At 48.2% G+C, this 20,892-nt stretch overlaps 8 protein-coding genes and 5 non-coding genes across 13 annotated transcripts; 10 read left to right on the forward strand and 3 right to left on the reverse strand.

Annotated features, from left to right (window-relative positions):
* Positions 1 to 119: 119 nt before the first annotated feature.
* Positions 120 to 1,635, forward strand: BDQ94DRAFT_180576 (uncharacterized protein; the record flags this gene model as incomplete). Its single annotated transcript, XM_026773655.1, has 7 exons — positions 120 to 296; positions 343 to 522; positions 644 to 1,051; positions 1,136 to 1,202; positions 1,286 to 1,336; positions 1,406 to 1,497; positions 1,550 to 1,635. The coding sequence occupies exons 1-7, from the start codon at positions 203 to 205 to the stop codon at positions 1,633 to 1,635; spliced, it is 978 nt and encodes a 325-aa protein (XP_026624224.1). The 5' UTR covers positions 120 to 202.
* Positions 1,636 to 3,787: 2,152 nt separating this feature from the next.
* Positions 3,788 to 5,691, reverse strand: BDQ94DRAFT_62863 (glycerol-3-phosphate dehydrogenase family protein). Its single transcript, XM_026776208.1, has 3 exons — positions 5,206 to 5,691; positions 4,035 to 5,146; positions 3,788 to 3,978 (listed from the first exon to the last, which is right to left on the reverse strand). Exons 1-3 carry the CDS (start codon positions 5,256 to 5,258, stop codon positions 3,899 to 3,901), a joined length of 1,245 nt encoding a protein of 414 aa, XP_026624225.1. The 5' UTR covers positions 5,259 to 5,691; the 3' UTR covers positions 3,788 to 3,898.
* A 1,426-nt stretch (positions 5,692 to 7,117) lies between these two features.
* Positions 7,118 to 7,205, forward strand: BDQ94DRAFT_t190. The gene has a single exon. It is a non-coding gene; the product is annotated as a tRNA-Tyr (tRNA).
* Positions 7,206 to 7,580: 375 nt separating this feature from the next.
* Positions 7,581 to 7,669, forward strand: BDQ94DRAFT_t191. The gene has a single exon. It is a non-coding gene; the product is annotated as a tRNA-Tyr (tRNA).
* An 813-nt stretch (positions 7,670 to 8,482) lies between these two features.
* On the forward strand, positions 8,483 to 8,570 carry BDQ94DRAFT_t192. Its single transcript has one exon. It is a non-coding gene; the product is annotated as a tRNA-Tyr (tRNA).
* Positions 8,571 to 9,179: 609 nt separating this feature from the next.
* Positions 9,180 to 9,268, forward strand: BDQ94DRAFT_t193. Its single transcript has one exon. It is a non-coding gene; the product is annotated as a tRNA-Tyr (tRNA).
* A 33-nt stretch (positions 9,269 to 9,301) lies between these two features.
* BDQ94DRAFT_147649 (uncharacterized protein) lies at positions 9,302 to 9,632 on the forward strand. The gene has a single exon (XM_026767056.1). It carries the CDS (start codon positions 9,358 to 9,360, stop codon positions 9,598 to 9,600), a length of 243 nt encoding a protein of 80 aa, XP_026624226.1. The 5' UTR covers positions 9,302 to 9,357; the 3' UTR covers positions 9,601 to 9,632.
* Positions 9,633 to 9,797: 165 nt separating this feature from the next.
* Positions 9,798 to 9,885, forward strand: BDQ94DRAFT_t194. Its single transcript has one exon. It is a non-coding gene; the product is annotated as a tRNA-Tyr (tRNA).
* A 1,610-nt stretch (positions 9,886 to 11,495) lies between these two features.
* Positions 11,496 to 13,508, forward strand: BDQ94DRAFT_147651 (OPT family oligopeptide transporter). The gene has a single exon (XM_026767057.1). It carries the CDS (start codon positions 11,519 to 11,521, stop codon positions 13,274 to 13,276), a length of 1,758 nt encoding a protein of 585 aa, XP_026624227.1. The 5' UTR covers positions 11,496 to 11,518; the 3' UTR covers positions 13,277 to 13,508.
* A 299-nt stretch (positions 13,509 to 13,807) lies between these two features.
* On the forward strand, positions 13,808 to 15,471 carry BDQ94DRAFT_62883 (uncharacterized protein). The gene is made up of 7 exons (XM_026776209.1): positions 13,808 to 14,045; positions 14,109 to 14,128; positions 14,193 to 14,226; positions 14,297 to 14,370; positions 14,426 to 14,805; positions 14,874 to 14,969; positions 15,024 to 15,471. The coding sequence occupies exons 1-7, from the start codon at positions 13,868 to 13,870 to the stop codon at positions 15,331 to 15,333; spliced, it is 1,092 nt and encodes a 363-aa protein (XP_026624228.1). The 5' UTR covers positions 13,808 to 13,867; the 3' UTR covers positions 15,334 to 15,471.
* A 110-nt stretch (positions 15,472 to 15,581) lies between these two features.
* On the reverse strand, positions 15,582 to 16,243 carry BDQ94DRAFT_172310 (uncharacterized protein; the record flags this gene model as incomplete). Its single annotated transcript, XM_026771929.1, has 2 exons — positions 15,582 to 15,711; positions 16,035 to 16,243. 2 exons carry the CDS (start codon positions 16,241 to 16,243, stop codon positions 15,582 to 15,584), a joined length of 339 nt encoding a protein of 112 aa, XP_026624229.1.
* A 909-nt stretch (positions 16,244 to 17,152) lies between these two features.
* BDQ94DRAFT_180579 (TauD/TfdA dioxygenase family protein) lies at positions 17,153 to 18,406 on the reverse strand (the record flags this gene model as incomplete). Its single annotated transcript, XM_026773656.1, has 3 exons — positions 17,713 to 18,406; positions 17,306 to 17,626; positions 17,153 to 17,248 (listed from the first exon to the last, which is right to left on the reverse strand). The coding sequence occupies exons 1-3, from the start codon at positions 18,388 to 18,390 to the stop codon at positions 17,153 to 17,155; spliced, it is 1,095 nt and encodes a 364-aa protein (XP_026624230.1). The 5' UTR covers positions 18,391 to 18,406.
* Positions 18,407 to 19,337: 931 nt separating this feature from the next.
* On the forward strand, positions 19,338 to 20,882 carry BDQ94DRAFT_147656 (ribokinase). Its single transcript, XM_026767058.1, has 2 exons — positions 19,338 to 19,475; positions 19,566 to 20,882. Exon 2 carries the CDS (start codon positions 19,577 to 19,579, stop codon positions 20,600 to 20,602), a length of 1,026 nt encoding a protein of 341 aa, XP_026624231.1. The 5' UTR covers positions 19,338 to 19,475; positions 19,566 to 19,576; the 3' UTR covers positions 20,603 to 20,882.
* Positions 20,883 to 20,892: the final 10 nt, after the last annotated feature.

Raw genomic sequence — 20,892 nt, forward strand, 5'->3', positions numbered from 1 at the left:
ATCACCCTACCACAGGCGGGTAATGCAAGGGATGAACAGTTTCGACCAACTAATGGGCCCAACGTTGTCACAAGATATCACTGATTGGAAGCCAGAAGAGAATCCTATTATTGTCAAGTCCACATTCGTTGAATAATCTGAGTTGGCTGCAACGCGTCTACCTGAGGCACAGCCAAAGTTTCCATAGTAGAGACTGCATGTTATGGCAAGGATCGATGGGATGCAAGCCGCTGGATCCACTGGCGTCACCCCTTGCTCCAGCCCCACAAGCATGGCCGGTTCCGGCACGAGTGAGGGTCAGGGATCTACATCCCCGGATTCTTTATCCTTGGAGGCCTGCAGCATCGGCCACTATACTGTTTCTGTTTATACAGTTCATTGAGGGTGCTGAAGGCGGACGCGATTGGCTCTCTAAGATGGAGTTGGCATACACATTTGTGTCCCTGGATAGCGGAAACTTGGAGATACGTGATTGCTCAAAGTCGCCAAAGTTCGAACGATTCTTCACCGCATCAGAATTTAGTCCGAGCTTTAATGCCCCTTAACGAGCCTGTAAATTGAAAGGGATAGTAAGAATGCAGCCGGGCAAGTTTAAAGGTTGAGAGACAGAATGCTCGGCTGCCTTGTTCTCGTGCCTAGATAGACTCCTGGCATCGTGACACAAGGGAAATTATATCTGCCTTGTCAATAAACAAACCAGATAGACCCGCGGCCAAGTTCAATGTAGAACCGACATTCTCGAATCTGGGTAAGGGAATGAGCGAGAACCTTGAATTCTTCACAGTTAAGCGAAGGATGGAGAAACTGGTGGGATCCACAACGGGAAAGCACCCCCTTGTCCGGGGATCATCACCGCCTACCTTTTATGTCGCGGACTCATATGACAAGGCCAGCAGTATGAGCCATTCATCATCTTGCTATTATGCATACCGCGTTCAAACAGAAACTGACTTGCAAATGATCGCTGAGAACCGCATATGCATCAGTGGGGCATACTTCGTCGTGCTTCTTCATACTATTAGCTTTATCGTAATGCAACCGCCTGTGGGCGGTGTGAGGCAGTAACACAAGCTGAGGCCATTGACCGGTCTTCATCGAAATCAATCGTAGCCAAGGTGCCATTGGATAGGAACAGGAAATGCTTCTGATGGCTACAAAACCAACGATAGTTGCGTTATAATCACTGCTATAGTTGCCAGCATGTACTCATGCTCCGTGATCCCGTGCAGTCGGCAATAGGTTCCATTGATGCCGCTCCTATACAGGCCTTGGCCTGACAACATAGGATTATCTGGGATAAGGCACTTGACTGTCTTCCGCAACTGAGGACATACAGGTGTAATGAACCAGCCTTCCGGGATGGGCCCTTGTAGTCCCGAAACCTCTAACATGTCTCGTTCTTAAGTGTCATCGCGTGGAACTCGTGGAACAACGGCCGAGAATACACCAAGCCGCTGGCTAGCACCGCCATTCTAGATTCAAGTCCTGTAGCTCGTGGTCTAACTTTAAATCCAATGAATCAAACACAGTAGATCGTATTTTCAAGAAGGTCTAGGCCAACGCAATTCACTCAACCCGGGCGTCATCCCTGACAGCATGAAGTCAAAAGATCTCAACTCCACACCAAGAGATTAAGATGAAAGAATGACGAGTGAGGCTAGAACAACCAGGCAATGGATATATAAGTAATGGGGTGAGCAGTTCTATTCGAGTTGTGTACAATAACCATTACCACAAAAGGCATCTTGAAGTCACTCTAATAGAGACTTAACGCTCTTCGTGGCTATAAAGCGTGAGTATTCCTTTCTAAGACGACCAGTCATACTCCGCATTGTCTGTGGTTATCTGAAATAGGAGGTTTCTGGCGGAGGAGTTGTGAATTTGCCCGAAATTAAGAAAATTGGGGACGGGCAAGTCACTCCGGACCTCCAATCAAACGCAGATTCATCTTACATGCCATCCACCTTTCCTGGAGATTGAGCAGGCAAGAGAAATTCGGCTTTGTATCACTTCGCACGGGCTTTCTAACAGCGTCTTAAAGTACTCATTATATGAATGACGTCTCTTGACACCCGCCTTAATCCGTGAAGTGGCGCTGCTATATCTGTCATGATATAATAGCGAACGCGGCATTTTGTTGAGATACCAATAGATCACTTTGATAATAAATGGATAGTTTTCCGCAAATATAATATGTCGGCTTCATGCACATCCTCTTCTATATCCTGGGCGATTTCATCGAGTAAACGTTCTTCCTCAATGGTCTCGTTCTCAGCCCGATCGGGTAAAAGATTTGGACTGATGCCAAGTTCGAATGTGTCGGCAAGAAAGGGTAAAAGCTGGTCAACTAGGGCAGTATATCTCTGGCTTGCAGGATCATATCAGGTATAAAATATGTCTCTCACAGAGGTCCCGGTCCTCCCCTGTACGTACCATCGGCGACTGAATGATTTTGATTCCTCCAGTGTGTACCCTTCCAAAGCGTCCACAAGGCTGTCCATCTTTTCACTAAAAGCTCTCCGTGGCTTGATAACCAAGTATGAAAAGAGCCATTCTTTCTGATTTTCTTGATAAAGACAGCCAGCCAGCTTGCTGGGTCTTTTGGTTGAGCCTTTTTGACATAGGCGTACGGGGTTGGAGCTTCAGTGAGATGAAACTGTAATTGCACCTGGTCGCCCACCCGAAGATCCGATATTCTCCATCTTTCAAGAAAGACTGATTCTGATGTTGAGGTCGGTCTCTTGGAAGTGGTGGAGAACATTCATGCTGCTTGGATCTGTTCGGAATCGGGCTCAAGCCAACGCCTAAAGCTTCCCGACAGAGTCAGTAAATATGTATGGTGTGCAAGTGCTTCCTTTCTGCGCGACAACGTACACTCTGGCGTATTTGGACAGACAAGTTGATGATGCCCTTTCGTTTTGCATCTCCTGCACGTAACCCTCGTACACTCGATGATGTTATGGCCCCCTTTGCAGTAGATGCAAGCCTTATGTTCAGGGCAGTATTTGTCGATGTGCGCCAAATACTTGCAGTAAAGACACGCTCGTTCCGAGTTATATATAGGACATGGTTCCGAGCCAGTGTGAGCTCTACTATAGGTAGAAGTAGAGTACCATGCGAATGGTTTCCTGTGTGGCTGTGGTGTGGGATTAGGAGATCTCTTTATACCAGAGTGGGTGAATTTAGCAGTTAATGAAACGATTGCAGTTTTAACTTTCACTCGCCGGAACTTCACAGAGCGACAACCAGATACACTACAAAGGAACATCCCGCTACTATGAGTGCAACGAGATGAGACACCCCGTGAATCTTGAAGACTCTACAGGGATTGAATACCTAAAAATTGCCCCAGAAATAGGCAACTGCCATTTACATTTACACATCGTGGACACAAGGTGACACAAGTCGAATGCCTCATATGACTGGGCTATCATCAGGGCCAACTCTGGTACATCCCCTAGTCCCCGTCGAAAGCTGTTTCCAGGCCACTAAGTAATTAAAATCAAATTGTTGTGATACAGCCCCAAACTTCAGGTAAGCAAGTAGCCATTATAAAATTATATCGAGCTAATAGTCCGAGAACATACGGTAAGCCCAAAGTAAGCAAATACCTGATCATTAGTGATGTGACTCCATTTGGCAAGCCATGTATCTCGTCTAAAACGCTGACCATTGAACCAGGTACTAAGATTGTTTGCATGTGTTTCCAAAACAATGACGGAGTCACTGATTAGGACTTGAAGTATAGCTGTGGTTGATGATAGATTTGTGATTAAACGAGCTAGTTCCTGCATGTGTATATCCTTGTGACTCATCAATTAACTAAATTTTAACATTCTAGCTACGTGTCATATCTCATTATCTAATTCCCAGCACCATTGAATGTGATCACGCACCCTCAGGCGCTCTTCTTCTTCTTCTTTTTCCCATCTAGCAGTGCTGGGAGGTCATCAACAGTAGACTTTCCTTCGAGGATATCTGACAGAAAGTTAGTGAGAGATTGTGAGGAACAGAAAACCGAAGAGAATGCTTACCATGAACAGCAACAAACAACGGAAATTCCTTCAACTGGTCGTGCTTCGAGAGAAAGTCATAAACAGCGTAGGCTGTCGAAGTCCCCTGCAGTTTCTGACCGTTGAGCTCCTTCTGTTCGATTTCATTGACGCTGACCCCCTGCTCGACTGCGTGACAAGCTGACCGGAAGTTCCGCCCACCGCTACACGAGGAGATCACGTCCGCTAGACCCGCGCTCTCCTCGGTAAAGGTTCTCTCGTCCACAGACTTGGGAAACCACGTCCGACCAAACTTGATCATCTCCAAGATGCCGACACGCATAATTGCAGCCTTGGCATTTTCTCCCCAGCCCTTTCCTGCAACAAACCCCGATGCTAAAGCTACAATGTTTTTGAGTGCACCCCCTAGAGCCACCCCGGCAACATCGCGAACGTGATTAACATGGAAATATGGGCGGGCAAACAGAGTCTCCCACAGCTCAGCGTCGACAGGGGGGAGATCTTTTGGCACTGGGTGTAATTTGACATGCGTGGGTTTAGTCTTATGTTGCCGCTGCTCATCAATCTTGATTAAGTTTTCCTTCGGCGACCCATCACGCTCCTCCACATCCATTGGAGGGGTGTCGTAACCAATGGTCGTCTCACAAAACTTCTCCGCGGCCACCTCTGGGGCGATGTTGGCGCCGGACAAGGCGCCGCAGTAGATGCCCAGTCGTTCCATGATAAGTTCCGAGTGAAGGGTCACGGTTCCGTCGGACACATCGACGCCCTTGATGCAAGAGATACCTCGCGCATAGGGTAGATGGTGCCCGACAACACCATCGAGGGTCTTGCCGATAAACTGATGGGGGAGGTTGAAGACGAGTAATGTAGCATCCTTGACGGCCGATTTGAGATCTGGATCGGCTACGACGTTTTCAGGGAGTGCAATATCCGGCAGGTATTTGACATTCTCGTGGACTCCGTTGATGACCTCGGTCAATTTGTGCTTCTGGCCGCCTAGTTTGGAGTGGTGCTTGGAGGATTCAGGGATTTCGATTTCCTCCTCAAACACCCACATGCGCACTTCTGGCTCGAAAAGGTCCGAATGCTCTCTGGCGTTCTCCGCAACAATCTTGGAGATGGTGGATCCCCTAGATTACAACGGTATTAGCCAAATGCGCGGCAGCGGCAAGAAAGGGTTGGTGCATACCAATTACCGGAGCCGACCACGGCCACCTTGTGCTTTCGTGTGTGCTCATGCATCTTCAAACGTGTCAAAGCGATGCAGTTGATTAAAATTCTAAGGCTACGCGAACATGAATGGACCTTGAAGACTGCCGAGGTGCCATTTGATCGGTGGTTTATAATAGCTGGGCGCGAAAGGGTTCTGACAGCCCCCGGGACTCTGATGTGAGAAGGACGTCATCGCCCTGTTCACAGCGAGTTCATGCCCTGCATACTGTATTCCCTCCCTCCCCCCTAATTTCCCCAATCAAGTTGACGGGGCCTGACAGTTTGGATCCATCAATAAGGGCACTTCAAGGCCCTGCCCAGCTCTCTTCCTCTGCTGTGACTGGCTTAGATGACTGCTGTACAAATCCATGGTTTGCCACGGATGCCTCCGACCGTACCGAAACCACCGCCATGAGGTCATTCCGGTTCCTGTTGTGCTCGGACGATGAATGACCATCAAATCATGCAGGTATCACAAAAAAAAAAAAAAAAAAAAAAAAAAAAAAAAAAAAAAAAAAAAAAAGAAAAAAAAAAAAAAAGAAAAGTAATAAAAATAATGAATTAATTAAAAGGAAGATTGGCAGGTGAAGTCAAGTCCAGACTAGAAGTTCCAGGCTATTCCGGGTCATTCGTGCGAAATGTGCGGTGCAGCTGCGATGGCACCGTAACCGGATTTGATGCGGCCAAACGACAAGTTTAACCCGGAGGAACCGATCAATAGCGGCTGCCAGAAATCGATCACAAGCAATAACTCCATGGCAGACCGTATTGGATCATGCGTCGAGATAGCTCTACTGCATTCTTAGAAGGGAATCAGTTACCCTTTTCTTTTACCCTCCTTACCTTTGCCCTCGCTTTGTCCACTATCTGTCATATGCATCGTCTACTGTGTAATCAATATATTCTCTCAAGGCGCAGGGGTTGAATGTATGTATTTGGTCTAAATAGATCTCAAGATGATGGTTATAGGTTGGTGTCAGACGTGGCGGAGGCTCAGGTGATGCCTGGCTAGAGTCAATGATTCAACATAATCTGTATGAAGCCAAGCTTATCACTGATGTGGCTAGGCCAGTGCTCCCCTGTTCGACAAACGTACAGTCACGAAAATGAAGGCTTCACTGAGGTAAGTATCCATGCTAACTATCGGTTTTACCACATTATTAGTTAGTCTAGCAGTGGCGATAGTCAAGGTACGCAATGTGATAGTACTTCTGCGACTTCATCCTCACCTCTCTTGTCAGCAGGCTAGCAAGCTTTTGGAGGCCTTCAAGAAGGAGAATTGGGATTACGAACGCCTACATAGTGTGTTGAAGTAGCTCCTCTACGCAGGAGGATATCGATCTGCTAGAGATAACTCGCGGATCTTGCTACACCAGATAAGGGACATCCCACGAAGACCAGGTAATCTAGTACACGCCTACGCTTGCAAAATGAGCTTCATTCTCTTGATCTTTAGCTAGCAGGATTATGTATCATCAACTCAAATGTTGCGTTCGTTTCAGTATTTGGAGGTAAACAATCATCGGATGCCAGCATTAGTACTCGTTTTCACGGGATCTTACTAGCAATACTACTACTAGTTAGTAGTAAGTAACGGGTAGCGTTCCATTTCGTTTTCCGCGCTGTAGGATATATATCATTCAACCAATAGCAGCGACACTGTACTACAGAGCACTCTTTTTGACTGGATGAAAAAGGCGACGGGCATATGTCCATACTAAGCAGACTGGTATTACTATGGTAGTTATCTTCGGTCTGCCCTCGAAACACAGCATATCCCCTTCGTAGCTTTCTGGCTACAACCGGGGAGTGCGACTCGTCACTATCGCGTTGCTATAGGTACAATGTTGGAATATATAGTCAAAACTTTGGCTGCTTTGCCATCGTATCCCCCGATGGTCTAGTTGGTTCATGGCGTTCGGCTGTAATGGTGTAATTGTAACCGAAAAGTCACCAGTTCGATTCTGGTTCGGGGGACATGAAATCTTTTTTTTCCCCCTGCCTTGACAGCCAGCTCCGTGTCAAAGATCGAACCTGGTGCGCTTCAGGCAGTGAATCCTCTGGGTCTAAAACCACTAGGCCATCCGGTAAATGACTAGAATTCTGTGTCCAACAGCTCAGAACGCGCATCACTTATAAGCTTGCAGTGAATAATGTGAGGACTTTCCGGGTCCTCACACTCTGTGCATCCATAAACTGAATCTACTTAGCTTACATCAACATGCCCCCGATAGTCTAGTTAGTTACCTGTTCGATTCTGGTTCGGGGGATATTAAAACCTTTTTCTTGTCTTGATAGTCAGCGTTTGCACGGCCTCTATAAGTGTAAAATATGACAAATAAAGTCAACAAGCCCCCGATGGTCTAGTTGGTTCATGGCGTTCGGCTGTAATGGATATAATTGTAACCGAAAAGTCACCAGTTCGATTCTGGTTCGGGGGAAATATTTATTTTTCTTTCTTGGTCTGACAACTAACTGACTATCATTCACCATTCACGTAATCGGACAACGAACCGGCGCGACAACGAGCCGCCGCTCTGCCTACTAAAAATACTAACAATCGAATCAAATTAAAGTAATTCAGCACTACCCAGATAAAAATGTATAAATATACTAAATATTGATTTTATCAGATATTTAGACTAATTATAATTTTTTTTATTGTAATCACCATAGTATAATAGCTAGTATTAAGTATTTTCGAGTATCACTTATCTTAATATCAAATACTGCAGTATACATCTTTTTTCGGGGCAAATTAACCGCAATTAAAGACTTCATAGATAAGTTATAGTATTCTGTCTTAGTAAAACTGTGATACGATAACCTACCCATCGGGAGTAAAGCCACCGGAATGACGTATTATAGCGATTATGGGAGTCATGAGGTCATCGATAATGATTCTACAGCCTCCCGTCGCCTATAAGGTGCCGATTCCCTTGCCTGGACCACTGATCCCCCAAGGATCAGTCTATTTCGTGGATATAGGCTACCTTTGTCATTATTATACGAATCCATGGTGTTTAGTGGCCGATTCCTTACCTAGTCGACAGGCTTTCTACCCTGACAAGTAGATCCTATCACAAAAACTCTCTATATATTTAAATAGCTTCATTTTTGACTGAATTAAGTAAGATTAAATACATCTTGGAGATATAAGGCGGTGAGGGTCACCGACGGCTCGTTGTCCGCGCGACGCTTCGTTGTCCGGATATGTTAATAATTAAAAAATTGATACATATCATCATAACAATCCCCCGATGGTCTAGTTGGTTCATGGCGTTCGGCTGTAATAGTATAATTGTAACCGAAAAGTCACCAGTTCGATTCTGGTTCGGGGGATATTTTGGTTTTTGCTTGACATATATAAGGACTATCATTAGAACTGCTTCTTCCAAAGTGCTGCAAAGACGAAGACTGCTGTTGATTGGTCATAAGCCACTGTCAAGCCACCATCAAGCCAAGGTACAGCATGTGTGCCGCAGATCGAACGGGACATCCCATTGGCGCTGGAGGGGCATGAGATTACCTGCAGGACAGCATGTACCATGTCGGGATTGCTCAATACTATTCTTACTCCTTACTGCTCGTTAAGGACGGGCCTCCATGCGGGTTTAGCAACTCAGGTGGCCATACCTATAGCCATTGCTTCTTCTATGCAACTCCCCGTAATCCAAAACTCCTGAAATCTGCTGTTTCGAGCTTCCGCTAATGCAACGAAGCATCTTGATCGCCTCGTGGTGTTTAATAAAGACAGGAACTAGTTATTCAGTGTCTATCAACCAATCCCCCCCTCTCTTCTACGTATATATTGTATTAAGCAAGATTACTCTTCTATATTAGTCAATAATGGCTTGCTGGCTTGCTGGCTCGCAGCCGACCTAGTGGAGTGAGAAGTAAAATACAGCCCTGCCTGATCTATTCATAATTGATAGCTGATATCAACAAGAACCCCCGATGGTCTAGTTGGTTCATGGCGTTCGGCTGTAATGGATATGATTGTAACCGAAAAGTCACCAGTTCGATTCTGGTTCGGGGGAGTCTTATTATATCTTTTATATACATATATATGTATATATATAATTTTTTCCCCTTTCTTTTCATCCCGGTGACTTCTCTCTCATAGTCTATGGTAGACTTTGCATGGACGACAATCAAATGCTTTCACTGGATCCAGGGCCGCTTTATTGCCATAAAGCTTTTGATTGCGTCTATGAATCCTCTTATCATTTTTTGTCCGACGAATGGAATTTGCTTTGCACCGGCGTCATTCCCGAGGCGGAGTTGGCCCCGTACGAATTTTGATACTCAAACTATGATTCTAGATCTGCATGACTGGTACATTGACGGTGTCAGATCACCAAGAATGTAGCCTAGTTCGTCGTGTATGGGTTAGATATCGAGGAGAATGACCTTGTAGCCATAACTATATATAAGGTCTATTGTGCAGTATGACTCTACGCTGCTTCCAGCCACGAAATGCAATTGCTTCACGTTTCCGATCGGGAAGTCGTATATTCTATTACTATCGGCGTATAATGACCAGATCCCTGCCGTCAGTCCAACAATCCCCCGATGGTCTAGTTGGTTCATGGCGTTCGGCTGTAATGGTAAAATTGTAACCGAAAAGTCACCAGTTCGATTATGGTTCGGGGGATTCAATTCTGTCTAAATTTTTTTCTTTTCTTAGCCTTTTTGGTCAACAGCCCAAAGGACATGTAGTCTCAACCTGCGCCTGGTCTGCAAGTACTAAGCCATATTCATCTTTTCTATTTGAAAATCCTATAGGCAGCCATGCATGCATATATGAAGTCTCGCGGCCGCGGGCATTGTTCTTTCAGCTTATCTTTCCTGTCGCTTGTTTTCAATTAACTATTCAAAGGGTACTGACAACCTCGTTCGGTTATCTGTTGCCTCAACTCATTATCGCCCCGTCTCGGTCAAATCTCACACTCGATTCTGTTATCCACGCGGAATCTTGCTCATCGATTTCTCTTATCTAAGCTTAACCGGATTAAGCACCCCATTGGGGCGCGACCGACCTGAGGGGCGGAAGGGCTGAATTTTGATAGGCCACAATCTTCTCTTCGGTCTGCCCTCCGTGGTATTCAAGCCCGATTCTACTAGCCTGGCTCTTCCACCTTCCTGTGTAAAATTTCTTCTTGGGCCTCGGACCCATGGATGGCCCAGGGGCCGGTTGCTTGCTAAGAGCTCGAAACAGCGTCTGTCGAATCACGGCGCTTCTTCGGAGAAGCTGTGGGCGGGGATCTCAGGGCGCATCACGAATGAGAAGGATTCGATAACGCCATTTTGGCATCCACTTTGGCTTCATACCGTGCTTTTTCTCTCTCCAATCTTTCACCGTGATGGTCAGCCCTAGCTCGTGCCGCCTGCACAAGTTGAACTTTCTAGCCATTCGGCGTGAAGCCGACCGACTTGGCAGCTGGGGTCTGTGAAAATGCTGCGGTGCTGCTGCTCGATTGCGCCATCGCCCCCTTACCTGATGCGGAGAGGGCGAGGAGTCACTCGATCATGGAACTTTTCTATAACTGCGGGCTGCCTCACCCCTCTCTGCGTCGGAAGGAACTGCCTGGGTATGCGTCTTTTCACCCCATCCGCCTCTGCGCGCTAGATCCTGGCTCTTCACCATGGGCCTATCCACTATTTTTCGACGGAAGCGAGACGATGCAGCGCCTTCTGATGCCGGCGATGTGTCGCCCGTCGCCACCACAACGGGCTACCGGGAGGACCAGACATCCGACTCCGTATCCAAATCGGCGTCCGTGAAGGAACAGCCCGTGGATGATTTGGAGAAGAGCCAGAAGACTGAAGAGCCCAATGTGGTCGAAACCGCAGCCGAAGAGGACCCCGAGATCGCCGCGCTGCCCCTTGAGGTGCGCCAGTTGGTCAGCCTTACTGACGACCCAACCCTGTACACTATTACCTTTCGATACTTCGTTCTCTGCGTGATTTTCGTCGTACCCGGTGCCTTCTTGTCCATGATGAGCCACTTCCGTACTACCGAAGCTCCATACTCCGTTTTCTTTGTGCAGATCGCGTGCCACTATGCGGGTCACTTTCTGGCGCGGGTCCTTCCAGCCTGGGTGATCCGCGTGCCCTTTACTCGTTGGTCCTTTAGCCTTAACCCGGGGCCGTGGAGCATCAAGGAACACGTTCTGGTCACCTTGACGGCGGCGTCCGGTGCTACCTACAACCTCGGATATACCCCGATCGCAATGGCGGAGCTCTACTATGGTGAGAGGGTCAATGCTGCCGTGGCTATTTTCTTCATGTTTGCGATTGTCTGGATTGGGTATGCTTTCGCAGCACTAGCCCGCCAGCTTCTGCTATATGACCCCAACTTCGTCTGGCCGCAGGCTCTCATGCAGACTACGTTGTTCGAAACGTTCCGGAAACAGGATGTCTCATCCCCCCTCGCGCGGCGGCAGATGAAGATTTTCTTCCTCTGCTTTCTGGGAATGACGCTGTGGCAGTTCTTGCCCGAATACGTCTTTCCGTTCACATCTTCCCTCGCCTTCTTGTGCTGGGTCGCACCGCATAACGCCGTGGCCAACTTCCTGGGCTCTGGGTTGGGAGGCATGGGTCTGCTGAACCTGTCTCTCGACTGGTCCAACATCAATTGGAATGGCTCGTCGATCCTCCTTACCCCATGGTGGACGCAGGTCGTTTTGTTCCTGGCCTTCGTCTTCAATTGTTGGGTCCTACTTCCAGCTGCGAAATGGGGGAACTTGGGGTCTTACAAGCACGGTCTCATGTCGAATTCTCTGCTGACCGTGAACGGAACGACCTACCCTACCCTTGAGGTGGTCACCTCCGACTATCAGCTGAATGAGACCGCCTACGCGGAATACGGTGACATGTACATGGGTCTTCAAAACCTCTGGGCGACCTTCTTTGACTATGCGAAAGTGACCGCAGCCATTACGTGGATTTTGACCTTTGGCTTCGTCCAGATCCGAGATAATTTGATGAAAGTTATTCGGTCCCGGCGGAAGGCGTCGCAGGAGAAGGGACAAAGCATCAACCACCAGTATCACGATCGGCTCAATGTTCTCCAGCGAACATACAAGGAGATCCCGCTCTGGTGGTACGTCGCGCTTTTCATGGCTGGCTTTGTGGCTCTAATCGTGACGATTGCCTGTGGCTATCTGTGGATCCCAATCTGGACATTGTTTGTGGCGCTGGCGAGCGCCGCTGTGCTGGTGGTCCCATTTGGCTTCCTGTATGCCATTTCGAACTATCAATTGGCAGTGGGATCCTTCAATGAGCTGGTGTATGGCTACATGGTCGAAACTCCTGCTGGAAAAAGCCATCGGCACCCTTGTGGGCCGTCCACCTACGGATCGATTGCCGGCGATGCCTGGTACCGAGCACAGTATATGTTGCAGGACCAGAAGATCGGTCACTACATGCATATCCCGCCACGCACGGTCTTTTTCTCTCAGATATTTGGCACTGTCCTCGGTATCCCAGTGAACTACGCCGTGATCCGATGGGTACTCAATACCAAAGGAGACTACCTGTCGGGCAAGAAGACGGATCCATTGAACCAATGGTCTGGTCAGTCCTTGAAGTCCTCGAATACTCTGGGTGTCCAGTATGCAGTTCTCGGACCAAGCCGACTGTTCAAAGAGCAGGAGATGAAACCTCTACCCTGGGCGTTTCTGGTGGGCGCGGTGCTGCCCCCGATCCTGTACATTATGCATCGCACTCTACCGCGCTGGTTACGCATTGACCTATGGAACGTTAGCATTTTCTTCTCCGGCTTGGCGGTCTTCTACGGTAATATCAGCACGGGATACACATCGGCGATCATCGGTGGGTATGTTGTTATGTACTGGGCCTACCGGTATCGGTTCGAGGTCTGGAAACGCTACAGCTACATGGTGGCCGCTGCTTTCGATGCGGGTTTCAACCTGAATATGCTGTTGATCTTCCTCTTCTTTGGCTCGGGCAAGCAAATTTCCATGCCAAATTGGTGGGGCAATAACTCTGACTCGGTGGAGCGGTGCTTTGCATTGGATTGATTCATTGCGCTCTACCATTAAAAGCGCCCTTCTATGCGGCTTCTAGCGTTTAGGCCACCTTCAACTGACGAGGGTGGCTTTTCTTGTATCTAATATGTACATGAAAGGGGTCGATGAATTGGTCTAGACCGATCTCTCAACCTTATGATAGACGAAATGCAGTAATGATATCCCCTCTTTGGTTTTTGGTTTATGGTAATGACTCTGCTTGTTCGACCTACTTTCCCTTGGGTACAGTATTCGGGTGGCGTATGTTAAACTATCCGGGGGTGAAAAGTTATTCGCGATGCACAGACCCCGTGATCCCTCATCGCATCCAAACAGATGGTCGAGCATTTGCGGGTGATCGCGGCGCGATCGATCAATGCTCGTTGCTGGAAATTCTGGATGATGATGCCGTGGCTGAAACTCTACTGATACTCAGCCACTCGACGGGAAGAAACGAGGGATACTCGACCCCTCTCCAGTTACTTAAATGCGACGAGGCTTTCATTCCTCACCATCAGTCAATTTACGTTACGATCGACAGGTCAACCGGCTAATAATGCCCGTTCTTCGGGGGAACCTGCCGCTCTTTGTCGGCTCCTCAACATGGACGTGGTGGGAAGAGCTGCTGGTGGTGACGCTCCTTTGGGGACTCTCTCCAACCCATGGTTACGGACCACCAATCATATTTTGGGCGCTATTTGGATTTTCTTCTGCACGATCTTACTCGTCATGCGAATGTACACCAAGATCCACATAATGAGGAAGTTTTGGTGGGATGATGGTACGTTTTCTTATGCTTATATGGATTGGACTGTGAGTGGCTGGTAGCTAATGCAGTCAGCAGTCTGCTTAATCCTCGCTTGGGTAATTGTGTAGCAGCAATAACCTCGTCTCGATCCTTGCACTCACATGTCCTGTGCTATCACAGATCCTTTCGATTGGCACTCAATCTGTTATTCTCTGTATGTTTGTGCAATACTGACGGTGCGAGTGGTTGCAGAGAATCTCTAACGTCCCTCTCTCTCTCTTTAGACGGTTACAGCTATGGAGGCTATGGTGTCCACCTGGAGTACCTGACTCCCGCGGTTCTCGATATCTATGTGAAAGTTTGTCACCAATCCTTCTTCTACTGCATTCTGGCATCGTCGCTGAGAGCCATAGACCATTCTCTCCGCCGCGATTATCTACGTCCCTACCCTAGCAGCGGCCAAGTTCGCTCTGCTGATGCTTTACTATCGCCTGTTGCATATGATCCGCATCTGGAGAAACATCATCTTCCTCGTCACCTTCTTCATTGCCGGCTACACGATCGCTCTCACCCTAGGTCTCATCTTCCCTTGCCAACCCATAGCCAAGAACTGGGACCTGACCATCACGACCGGTCACTGTGTCAACCGCGTCGGATTCTATCTCGCTACGGCTATTACGAACACAGTTAGCGATGTATTATTGATTATAATCCCCATCCCAGTCATAGCCAAGCTGAAGCTTCCCCTGGTCCAGAAGCTCGGGGTCGGCTGTATGTTCGGAATTGGTTGTTTGTAGGTGACCCTCCGCTTAGACATCTCCACTGTGGTCAATCGAACTCTAACAACTCATCACATCAAAGAACCATAATAACCAGCATCATCCGGCTGGCGACTCTAATGCCCCTGGTAACGTCCGATGACCAAACATACGAAATCGCTCTAGCCGTCATCTTCATGTGCGTATAGAACACAGACCAACACCATGTACATCTTGTTGACAGAATTTCTAGTATCATCGAAGCCAACTTCATCATTATATGTCCCTGTCTCCCCTATCTAAAACAGTTCCTGCGCTTCCATGCACCCTGCTGGATTGGTGACTCCGGCAGCAATAGCAGTCAGTCGCGACCGTCGGCTTCTTCCAACACCAACTCCACACCGTCGAGCAATAGGCGCAAGCCGGGGTTGAGCGTGTTGCAGGATGATATTGAACAGGCGCTTAGTCCACCGATGGAGGCGCATTGTGCTTGTATGGTGGGTGCACGACAGGGGAGTTCTACTAGTGATGAGTCAAGAGAGTTAATAGGGGAGCGGAAGTAGTGTTTCTCCTGATATTGATGATTGAGCTATCATGTGTTGCTGATATGAACATTTTCTTTTTCTTTTTAGCATGTAAATATGCTTGATACGGCCAGGCGACTGGTTAGACTGTACTTACATCAGATGTCATATTGTGTGCAGATATGAAGATATTGTCTTTTTATGCATACAACGAATGTCAAGGTACGGATCACTCGTATTGATCCTCCCTATATCACCAACATCCCTAAACAAAAAGATTGTACACATCAAGTGCAAACCGGACTCGCCGTCGGCTTCACCACCGCATTAGTGGGATTCGTCTGCGAGCACCCATCCACCAATCCCAGCAAGTAATCATCCTCTGCGGCCTTGAATGCTGCTCCGCAGTTGGGGTCACTAGTAAACAATGTTAGCGTTCCTCACACATCATATGAAGATCATGTTTTACATGATATTGAATGTAACTGGAAATTTACTCACCTCGCTCCCCCACTAGCATCCTCGAAATACGAGCAGATATCATGTGAAAAGCAATCCTGGGTATAGACATTGCCCAGTGCGACCCCGGTACATCCTGATCCACAACGTCCATTGCAGGAGTAACTAGATGTTTCGTGTGCTGTGATTAGCTCTTCTTTCCGCTTCTTTCATTTGGCGTTGGTTTTGGTTATAGGGAAAGAAAGGTATCCAAGAGGATGGAAAAGAAATAATACACATACTCCCCATCGCCATCACTATTCTCGCCATAATTACTGCCTACGACGCCCACATAGGTGCAGGTTTGATCGGCACTGTTGGTCCAGGTGGCTGTTGCGGCGGCGCCGACCTTGAGGCATGTCACGCTGCGTTTTTGGTGGGTTGCGGAGGGATGGGCGGTTGCGGTGAGAGTCAGAGTTAGAGTTAGGAGGAGGGTAGAGAGGGAGATCATCTTAGATGGTTGATCTCTGTGAGGAGAATTTTAAAAAGTGATAAATAATGGAAAGCTGCACTTCGTTTTGACTGAGAGAGGTATCTCCAAGTAACACACGTTACTGCAGGCTCTAGGATGAGTGAGGGGACGACACTATGTTAAATATGAAGTTGCCTACGGGGTACCTCCTCTCTAGTGAAGGAGGAAGAGGAGGTAGTACTACCTTAATTGACATTAACTTGGTCGGGGATTAATCAGTCACTCGTACCTGTGACTATTCTTCCCCTTCCTATAGGCAGGCGTGATATTGTCCGCTACGGAGAATGCTCCGAGTAGAGGTGATCCTCCGCAGTGATGCACATGCATGATTCATGCTTCGCTGCTAACTAGATACTAAGGATTCCTTCCCCTCTTTCTGCTCGGCAGAATTCTCGGACATTGGATGTGAAGGGATAGGGGCTGGGGGGATCCTGCAGATCCACTTGAGGGATTGCATCAGGGCTTCTAAAATGACGTTTTGGGCAGAATGCAGGGAAGATAGAGTCTAGGCATGGTGCTGCCGCAGTACAGTATCTACGTGATAGTGATTACAGAGAAGTAGAGATCATTTTGTACAGAGGGATATGTCTGTCTTAAAGGAGAACTGAATTGCCATTGATACTATGGTCTGGAAACATCTTCAAAGTCTGGATGCCTGACATGACACTTCAACGGTCAGGTACCCACTCCAATGAAACCAACTAAATGGGGACTAGTGCAGGGGCCAGCATCCTTCATCTTCTTCATGAGGTTCCAGTCTGGGTTCTGCTTCTTCCCCTGAAAGGTGCAAACAGGTTATAACATTCGGAAATATACCTGTTTTCGTTCTTTCGGCTTGTGTTGCTTGAATTAACACTCTTCATTCTCCGCACAAGCTGACTCCAGCGGCTACGCGGAGTCGAAGATTGTGGCCCTCCGCATGTCACGCACATACCGTCCTTGATATGAGCCACCACATGATCGGTGCATCACACAAGTGTTGTCCTAACGGCGTTAGCATTGCTTCCGACTTCCACGGACGGAATCAAATGGTATACATACCCACATAATCATGTCTCCGTTGTTCTGCCAGTCCACAGTGAGGACATATTTATCCTGACTAGCATGCCGCATCAGTGCCTCAATCACAGGTTTGCTGTCTGCCCTGCTCCATCCGTCTATCTGGTACGCATGTGATCCCAAGTACAGATTCATTCGATTGCTGGGCTTGTGCAGCTGTACCAGTTGATGACGTCCACGCGATGTTGCAGCCTCAGGCAGCAACCTCAGCACAAGGATCCGCATCAAAGCGTAACAGAACACTAAGAGCAGGCTGATGTCCACAATCTGGACCCAAATCTCCAGTACACGAGCTATCAGACCCTGCGATTTATAAATCAGTTTAGCCAACATAATGCGCTGCCCTACTGGGGTGGTCGCTTTCTCCGCGGACCACATCGTGAACATACCACGGCCATTAGATATGGAAGACGACGGAGGTCATCCAAGTCGGAGACGAAAACCAATAACCTGATGAGCCAATTCTCCGGGGCTCCCAAACATCGACTCTGCATGAGCGAATGCCATAGCACATGATTCTGAACTTCGTTCTTGGTCTCCTCCGCTAGGTCGGCATAAGCAGTCCTGGTGTCGGCAAACGCCGTTGCGCCGCCGGTTCCCCTTGGGGGCAGTTGATGTGCATGGAGAAGGCTATATCCCGCTCGGCGTGGGAAGTAGGAGCCATCTACGTGGAAGAGGCGTGTGCCCCGGAGCAGCTGCGACCGCCACGACGTTGTCGACAGGATCCGACCGTCGCCGTCCACATTCCCAATGTCCATCAGCTCACCTTTAGGATCGAGTCGGTTTGGCACTCCCGGTTTCCCGACTGCGCTATCCACCATCGGTTCGCCTAATTGGCGCGCAAAGGCAGTGTGGCGTGCATCGTCAAGTCCGGTGGCACGAAAGACCAGGATGCCATATTTAGCCATTGCGGCACGAAGCTGTTCGATGACAGCGTCCGGGACTGGTTTCGAGAAATCCACGCCCTCACACTCGGCACCTAATGTGGGGTGAAGGGGTCGGAAGGTCAGAGTTGGACTGCCAATGGCCGTGATAGCCGTGGTTGTCGTATTAGTTATGGTTGCCATGGTCAAGCAAAGGAAGCGTAGTGTAAGTCAGCCGACAAGTGACCGTGTGAAAACAGTATCCCACAGTGTGTTTGGGAAGGTAGGTTGGACTTTGGTTATTGTATGTATGAGATCCCAGGACTCGAATATCGCATGTTGCCAAAGGTGCTCGAAGCCATGTGTGCCAGAATAATAGCGGCGATAGACACTTACGAGATAAGTAAGTACTTCCTGTCCAGAACAAGTTATGCTAAATGCGGTAGAGTTGATAGTAATAGCTATTAGGTAAAATGCAATAAATCTTCAATTAAGCAATAAATCATAAATATATCAACCAGCCAGTGGCTCCATGAAAGTTGACCGCTTCTTGCTTTTTTTTTCTTTTATCTTTTTTCCTTTTTTTTGTTTTCCCTTTTTTTCAAGCACACAGTCATAATTCCATGCTTGCTCCTGCAACTACCATCTTGCCGTCATCCCTTGCGCAATACATCCGATCTTTCAGATTGAGGATTACGGCCAAATCCAGACAGAAGGACATGGACCTCCTCCACTCAACCTTGAACAAAAGAAGTTTCAATGATCTTCAGGTATTTTTAGTGGAGGATAAGCTTTTGCGAACCAAAACTGTGTTTGCTTTGACATGTCACCAACATATGTCGTCTAGTACATGTGTTATGAGGTACCCATAACTCTGGGACTCAGCTAAGCCTCTAGTACCTCATCGTCCCCCTCGAATATGGGGATAGCATGTCATATTTACTTATATTGAACTTTGTCAAGGTGAATAATTCTAGAACCAGAATTATGACAGCAGGAACACTCAAACGGTTTGTCTATCTGATATTCATTGTATAGAGTACTACGAATTACCTCGGGAACCTCTCCAACGTCATCATCATGTGACCATTTCACTTACCTAATCCTTATCACCCCGCCGCCCAAAGAAGTCCCTCGTTGTTACTCTCACTCATCCCATTGTTCTTCTCGCCTGCAGTCATCAATTGAAAGTCATTTCCTGCAATATTCTGCATAGCGGCTACCTGTGGCATTTCTGTTCTTTTCAAGCTTCTATCAATTGACTTGTCATCACTAACCGACCGTTATAAGTAAGTCTCCACCTGTGCTTCTTCCCCGCATTGGTGATCTGACCATATATCCGTCACTGGGATAACTGACTCGTCTTCTTGCAACTCCAGGAACGAACAATATGGCGCCTCCTCAGATCTGTGTGATTGGCTCCCTGAATATTGATTTCGTCACCTACACCCCCCGTTGCCCCGATGCTGGCGAAACCCTGACAGCCAATTCCCTCGCCATCAGCGCCGGCGGGAAAGGTGCCAACCAGGCGGTCGCGTGCGGTCGCGCCTCCTTTGTTTCCAAAGACAACCAAGATGCATCGGTGTATATGATCGGAGCGGTCGGAGCGGGAGATCCTTACTACTCGGCGCTCCTGCGCCCAACACTGGAGGGTTCCGGCGTTAGCACAACGGGAATCCAGGAAAAGACGGACAGCCAAACGGGCTCTGCTACAATCATCGTGGATGAAGGAGCCGGAGGAGAGAATCGGATCTTGTTTGTCCCCGGCGCTAACTACTCGGGAATGGATAATGTAGATGCGGTCCTCGCTACCACCCGGAATATCCATCTAGAACAAGGCGTCGTCGTGATGCAGGGCGAGATCCCGAGGTCGACTACCTTGGAGCTGATGAAGCACTTCAACGACCCTTCCTGCCCTTCTCACCTGGTGTTTAATCCTGCGCCGGTCTTCACAGAAGGAATCCCCCTCGCTGCACTTGCCGGCACGAGTGTGCTGGCCATGAATGAGACCGAAGCTGTCCTCATGACCCAGGCGGTCAAGGAGCATCTCACCCCTGCCCAGCAGGAGCAGGACCTAAAGCCCGAAGAGCTTGCACCTCTATTCCACAAACATGCTCAGGTTCAGATCGTTCTAATTACACTTGGAGCTAAGGGTGCCTTTTACTCAACGGCCACTGGCAAGCAGGGCTTTGCTCCCAGCGCCGCGGTGGAGAAGGTTGTAGACACCACTGCCGCCGGAGACACATTTGTCGGTTACTTCGCTACTGCCTTTGCTAAGTTCGTTGCCACCGGTGCTCCACTGGCGGAATTCGATGCTCAGATCGAAACGGCCGTTCGGAAGGCGAACGTGGCCGCCGCAGGGTGTGTCCAGAGGAAGGGTGCGATGCAGAGCATTCCGTTCGCTTATGAGATCTAGTGCATGGCACAATGAACCATCCACTGATCACTCTCACCAGTCAGAGGAGTATTCGCTCATGATTTTTACCGAAACCGGACTTCATGGGCCATTGATCGGAAACTAATTTCGACATGAAATCACGACCGTAGCCTCTCATACCATCAATCTGCTACCGACACTGAAAAGGTAGCCGCACTTGCAAATTTGCAGCGTCTCTCAACTCAAAATAGATCATACCATCACCATATTTTTTCACAGAAGAGACTACATATACAATACTGAAATAAAAATCATAGACTCGGCTTTCC

Source organism: Aspergillus welwitschiae, assembly GCF_003344945.1.
Source record: "Aspergillus welwitschiae strain CBS 139.54b unplaced genomic scaffold BDQ94scaffold_25, whole genome shotgun sequence".
Classification (NCBI taxonomy): Eukaryota; Fungi; Ascomycota; class Eurotiomycetes; order Eurotiales; family Aspergillaceae; genus Aspergillus; species Aspergillus welwitschiae.

Bases quoted from the DNA above. Each gene is read 5' to 3' on its own strand.
- BDQ94DRAFT_62883 (XM_026776209.1), top strand. From the start codon at position 13,868: ATGGACGTGGTGGGAAGAGCTGCTGGTGGTGACGCTCCTTTGGGGACT. The intron at 14,806-14,873 runs GTAGGTGACCCT...ATCACATCAAAG, and splicing joins ATGTTCGGAATTGGTTGTTT to AACCATAATAACCAGCATCA. The intron at 14,970-15,023 runs GTGCGTATAGAA...CAGAATTTCTAG, and splicing joins GCTCTAGCCGTCATCTTCAT to TATCATCGAAGCCAACTTCA.
- BDQ94DRAFT_62863 (XM_026776208.1), bottom strand. From the start codon at position 5,258: ATGCATGAGCACACACGAAAGCACAAGGTGGCCGTGGTCGGCTCCGGT. The intron at 5,147-5,205 runs GTATGCACCAAC...GTTGTAATCTAG, and splicing joins GTGGTCGGCTCCGGTAATTG to GGGATCCACCATCTCCAAGA. The intron at 3,979-4,034 runs GTAAGCATTCTC...ACTTTCTGTCAG, and splicing joins GTTGTTTGTTGCTGTTCATG to ATATCCTCGAAGGAAAGTCT.
- BDQ94DRAFT_147649 (XM_026767056.1), top strand. From the start codon at position 9,358: ATGGTAGACTTTGCATGGACGACAATCAAATGCTTTCACTGGATCCAG.
- BDQ94DRAFT_147656 (XM_026767058.1), top strand. From the start codon at position 19,577: ATGGCGCCTCCTCAGATCTGTGTGATTGGCTCCCTGAATATTGATTTC.
- BDQ94DRAFT_147651 (XM_026767057.1), top strand. From the start codon at position 11,519: ATGTTTGCGATTGTCTGGATTGGGTATGCTTTCGCAGCACTAGCCCGC.